This window comes from Macrobrachium nipponense, chromosome 1 (genome assembly GCF_015104395.2).
Source record: "Macrobrachium nipponense isolate FS-2020 chromosome 1, ASM1510439v2, whole genome shotgun sequence".
Lineage (NCBI taxonomy): Eukaryota > Metazoa > Arthropoda > Malacostraca > Decapoda > Palaemonidae > Macrobrachium > Macrobrachium nipponense.
In genome coordinates, this window is record NC_087200.1 from 84646043 (window position 1) to 84652154 (window position 6112).

A 6112-nucleotide genomic window follows, 5' to 3' on the forward strand; every position below is an offset into this window, starting at 1 on the left:
CGTCCTTCTTTCTCTCCCACTAGTGATTTCCTTTCTCTTTCTTTATTACGATGTATTTATTTATGGATTGCATGTTAGGGCGATCAGTTTGGCCTAGGCTAGTTTTGTTGCATTATCGCCTTGTGGTCCACTCGCGCTCACGTGGTCAGCTTGACCTAGGCTATGTTTTGTTGCATTATCGCCTCGTGGTCCACCTGTGCTCGCGTCGAGCCACTGATCGCCCTAGTCCCTGTCCCCCCTTCCCTTCCTCCCACGCGGAGGGAGGGTTAGCCCTCGCTCGCTCACGGTCGCCATGGTGACCATCCGGGCACCCCTCCCCTCTTCCTCCCTATCAGGGAGGATACGGGAGTTTTGGACTTACGGGGGGTCCTGTCGGACCAGTCTCGTTTACTTTGAGCTTCGGGGAGGTCCCGATGTGTTTGGGTGGGGTTGGCCACCCCACCTGTTCGCATCGGTCCTTCTCCGGCTTCCTGTTTTGCTCTCCGGTTCCCCTCCCTTTCCTTCTTACCTCTAGTTGTATAGCTGACTCCGCCAGCTATGTAAGGGAAGGGGGGAATTCGGTTGGTCCTACATGTTTTCCCCATATCTGTAACAGTAATCCCTTTCGTTTTCTGACGGAGCGCCCGCTTGCTATCCGAGCATTCCGGCGGTTGACGTAGGGGTTCTACAGCGGAGCTACACGCTCCAGTTTTTATTTATTTTGTTTAGTCTTAGTTTATTAGGGTAATCCTCTCTCGTTCTCCGGTGTGTCGTACTCCTCCTGAAACCCCGGTGTATTATAGGTGTAAATCCCACCCTGTTCTCCCACCCTTGCGCCCAAGGTTGGCATCTAACTTCAAGGATGGCCACGAGAGGCGCTGCGGTCGGCATGGTAGGATGTGTAGTAGTAGTTGCTGGCGCCGGCCGTGTGTCAGCTCTCCCAGGGAGGGGGATTTTGATGGAGGAGAATTCTAAATGACAAGAGGTTCGTGGTAGTGGTCTCACTCGCCCCAGCACCATACCGACTCGACACCCTCTTTTTATTTAGGGTGAGCGAGTCAGTTACTTTGACATCCCCCTATTTTTATTTTTTCTCTGGTAATGTTAGTATCATTTACCCAGAAATAATGAACTTAAGGGATTATTTCACTGGGCAACACGAACCCTTGCCCAGAAATAGATTTTTCCTTCGTCAAAATCCCTTTTTCATCTGGTAATAAATATGGAGGAGATACTGTCTGTTTCAGATGCAGAACAATTTTAACTTCTACAGCTACAAGGGTAATGTATAAATTCAAAGAAATATGTGAAGTATACCATGAAGAACATACACAAGACTTCTGTAATTAACATACTCTTTCAGGCATGTAGTGATAATATTCTGCAAGGTTTCTTTCAGGGAAACAATTAGAAGAGGAAATTTGACCCTGACTCCTTGGCAATTCCACCACAATACTGAAGAGAAATTTTTTGTTTCTTGGTATGATAACTCAAAAACATATTTTTTTGAAATCTTAATTGGTACTGAATGCATCTTTTAACATTCAAAAATTGTTCTGTGCAAAATTAAAATTAATACAAACTGAGTTGCAATATTTTTAAAATTGGCATATAGTTGTGCAAAAGAGAGAGAGAGAGAACAACTGCAAAATTTCATGGTTTTAAAATAAATTGCCTAACTGTGCACAGGAAGCATAAAATCCCCATTTGTATAGGATATAAATATGATTAATTGCTTCTAATGATGATTTGTTTACAATAATAATTATCATAAATATCTATTCATAATACCGTAAGCTTATAGGGAATAACACATCTATCTGGATGTCTCTTTCCTACTAATTTTCTCTGTCCGTCTCAACATTGAATATAAAATCCTCTGTGACACTATTTAATTCAGAGCATTTTCAGAAAAAAATAAAAGAAGTATTAAAAATACTAAACATAAAATACCCGAATTAATGTGCATCATTTAATATATGTACAATATCACTCAAGTCACTCATACTATTAAAACTGATTTTTAAATAGGGAAGAAGGGAATTTCCTTGTGATATTTAAATATTGCATATTACAACAAATGGTTGAAAAAAAAAGCAGGCACTGAAGCATATAGGAGAAAACAGTAAAACAGGCAGGGAATGTAATGACTAGACATGCAACAGCAATACTGAATTAAATTTTGAAAACACAAAGCTTGAAGTGAAGCATGGTAAAGGTTGGCGGTGAATATTCAGGAACTATTCTCCTTTACCTTTGGTCTTCAGCATCCACAGCTAGTTTTCTCCTCAGTGGTCCCCTCGAGACATATCTACAAAACTACCTTCGTCAGAATTTCATGAAGGAAGTTGAAGGTGCCAAAGTTCATCAAATTATTCTTTTAACCGAGGCTAATGCTTTAAATTTTAAACTAAAATGCAGGGCACCTAATGGTTATTCATCTAATGTGCCCTGCACATAGTTCATACAGCATAAAAATACTGACCCTAAGAGATGAACCTTGATATGATTAAATGCATGCATGATATATCTGGTAACCATACTACTACTTAACTACCATCCATCACTGCTAATACAGTAATGCATCTAGAATACTGTCATACAATGTACCGTTTTTCTGCAATTAATACATACTTTAATAAGGCGAGTGTTGATGAAAATACGTTATCTGTACAAACAGGCTCATGTCTTATATTAGGTGTAAATATATTTTTGTGAAAGTCTGCAATATAAATAATAGAACAATTGGACAGTTAGTTGTAATAATTTTGGTAGTGTCAGTTTTTTTTCTAGCTTAGTATCTACAATATGAAGAAATTATGGTAACTGTAAGCAGTGGATTGCTTGTACTAAAAATATAGGTGAATTATGTGCTAGTACTCTGGTTGCATAGGAATGGAAAGGTAACAATGAATGGAAATACTGAACTCTTCTTGAAGCAAAAATGAACTAAAATCGAAAAAGCTTAAATAAAGATGTATTCATTATAAATTACACAGGACCTTGTGGCACCCTATTAGAAAAAACTTACTTTACTTAGAGCAATGTGAGACTTGTGCTTTTGATACTGATTTTTCTAATATAAGGCAAAACCACCAAGCACTAAACTAAAAGCTATCAAGACTCGAATCATAAAATATTATGGTACAGCTAAATTCTAAGTAGTACTAGGTAATTCACAGTGATGGAATACTGCAAAAATGTTACTAAGGCTAATAAACCGTAATGTTCTTGCAAATTCAAAAAAATAGGAAAAGTTGTCATTTCTAAAAACTGAATTTGCTTGCCGCACAAAATAAATCAGCTTGACATTCTATACTGTTCAACATTTAAAATTTATGATGATGGACATAAACCATTTATGATAGAATTTTACAAAAGAAACATATCAATTTGTATTGAAGCTTCCAGTAAAACTCAACAGTGTGGTATGTAGTATTGCACATAAATTTCCCACTAGTAAAAAGCTAGTCACACAAACCCTAATATCCCTCAATCACTAGTATCAAAGAAACTGTAATACTTTACTGTAACAAAAATTCAGTAAATGACATGTACAGCACCATGATGTCAAAATATTTCTATTACAGAAAAAAAGGAAAATAAAACTTAAAAAATGAAAATAATCAATCCATCCTTGAGCACTTAAGGTAAAACATATTACTGCTGTATTATTGTACATAAGAATACATTCCAACTTCACTACTTTGTTCTTTTAGCAACAACCCACTTCTATAACTAACCCCAGCATTTTCAACAACTACTTGCAGGAGTCTACCATGCTAAAAATTCATAATCAAAATACACTAACCTGTACCAATCAACATTGGCTTTTGGTTGTGGTAAACGAACATATGACGTACTCTGGTGGGGTGCTAACTCCACTGTGACATCACTAGGACACTGGATGAATGGCTTGAGAGTGTCTGAATGCATAAATAAAAATTAATAGAGAATAATAGCAACATAAGAAAGAACTTTATTCAAAAGTTTTAGTAAGCTTTAGAAGAAAAATATGTTAACTTTCACATAATTTCCCTATTTCATAACAAAGACCTCAATCCTACAACCTTGTCTTACAGAAAGCCTGAATAGAGCATGCTAGCTTTCACTTATCACCTATAAAGGAACACTGTGGACAAAAACTCCAGCTTGCTAGAGGGGTGATTGAGTTAACCAAGGCACCAACCCTAACTGGGGTTCAATCTCAGGCTGAGAGGGTGAACTTTCCATAAACAGTGCAAATTACTTCCCAAATACATACAGTGAATTTTTATATCATACTGATATATAAGTGTATTTTATATATATATATATAATATATATATATATATACATATTTATATATATATATATCTATATAATATATATATATATACATATATATATATTAATATATATATATATATTATCTATATATATATAGATGTATGTGGGCGGACTCGGTTAATGGCGATTGGTTTGTGGCATTTGTTGAGTGCCTTAAATCGGCAATTTAAGGTGCCATATCATACCTTACAGAGGTGCCATTAGCCAGTTAAGTGCCATAAATCGCCGAAAATCGCCGAGTTTTGGTTAATGGCAATTTTTGTTTATCATCCCACCAAGAATGGAACCCCCACTGATAACTGGGGTCTGCCTGTATTATTATTATTATTATTATATAGATTATATATATCCTGTATTATTATTATTAATTATATATATATATATTACACACATATATACTATATATATGTATGTATATATATATATATATATATATATATATATATATATATATATATATATATATACATATATATACATATATAATATATATATATATATATATATATATATATATATATATATATCTATATATATATATATATATATATATATATATATATATATATATATATATATATATATATATATATATATATATATATATATATATATATATATATATATATATTATCTATATATATATATATATATATATATATATATCTATATATATATATATATATATATATATATATATATATATATATATATATATATATATATATATGGGGCTGGAGGGCGCAAAGCTGATCAATTGGGTGAATGATAAGCTGAAGAAAGCAGCCCAAGAGAGAGCAACCGAACGGGAGAAGGAGAGGGAAGCACAAGAAAGAAGAGAAGCGGCTGAAAGAGAAGCGCAAGAAAGAAGAGAAGCGGCTGAAAGAGAAGCGCAAGAAAAAAGAGAAGTGCAAGGAAAAAGAGAAGCGGCTGAAAGAAAATTCCATGTCTCCGAAAGGGAGAAAGAAAGGGCACATGAACTGGCTATGGCAGTCCAGAGTGCCACTCTGACACCCCCGAGTCCCACGCCTCCTGCGCCCTCTCACCTCCTCAGCATGGGTGGCCTCATTAGGGATTGGGACGATAACAAACCCGACACCTGGCTCGATCATGTCGAGCAGGTGTTCGAGAACTTCAATCCATCCCCTTAGGAAGTGGCCCTCCTCCTTGGCAAGCATCTCGCTGGCAAAGGGTGGACTGCATTCGAGGCCCTTCCCATGAATGAGCGACAAGATCTCATCCTCATCCAAGAGGCAATCCTTGGGGCTTACGAATTGACCCCAGACCGGTGGAAGCAGAAATGGAGGACTATGCACAAGGAGGCTAACCAAGCGTGGACAGAGTGGGCAGCCAAGAAGACACCAGCACTCCGTAGGTGGACGAAGGCCTCCAATGCGACATCTCTTGAGGAGGTCTTAGAAATCTTTCAAATAGAAGACTTCCTTTCCTACCCCCCCCCCCCCCCCCCCCCCCCCCCCAACCCCCCCCCCCCCCCCGATCTTGCCACCCACTTGGTGGACAAGGGCCCTAAGACTTTTTTGGAGTGCTGTAAATGGGCAGACGCCTATGACACCCACCATCCATTGCAGAGTTCCTTAAAAAAGAAAATATGTCCTGCTCTCCCGCTCAATCCTGTTGCCACCTCTCAGCCTACCCAACGCCCCAATAACCTTCCTTGGAAACCTGTGTGTGGGCATTGCAACAAACCAGGTCACACCACGGAGCAGTGCCTCTCAAAGGTGGATCCTCCTCAGCAAGTTGCTGCCACTCCTTCAAATGGACTACTCAATCATAATAAGAAAAA

At 37.5% G+C, this 6112-nt stretch overlaps 1 protein-coding gene across 6 annotated transcripts in view; it reads right to left on the bottom strand.

The window, feature by feature from the left end:
- LOC135219424 (uncharacterized) overlaps window positions 1-6112 on the bottom strand; it is a 913425-nt gene that overhangs the window by 138874 nt on the left and 768439 nt on the right. For 4 of the 6 annotated variants that reach the window (XM_064256195.1, XM_064256198.1, XM_064256196.1 and 1 more), the window contains 2 exons: window positions 3791-3905; window positions 2234-2290 (listed from right to left, as the gene is read on the bottom strand). In XM_064256195.1, the coding sequence (XP_064112265.1) occupies window positions 2234-2290; window positions 3791-3905 (172 nt within the window). The remainder of the gene's footprint in view (window positions 1-2233; window positions 2291-3790; window positions 3906-6112) is intronic. The other 2 variants (XM_064256199.1, XM_064256197.1) reach the window with 1 other exon arrangement.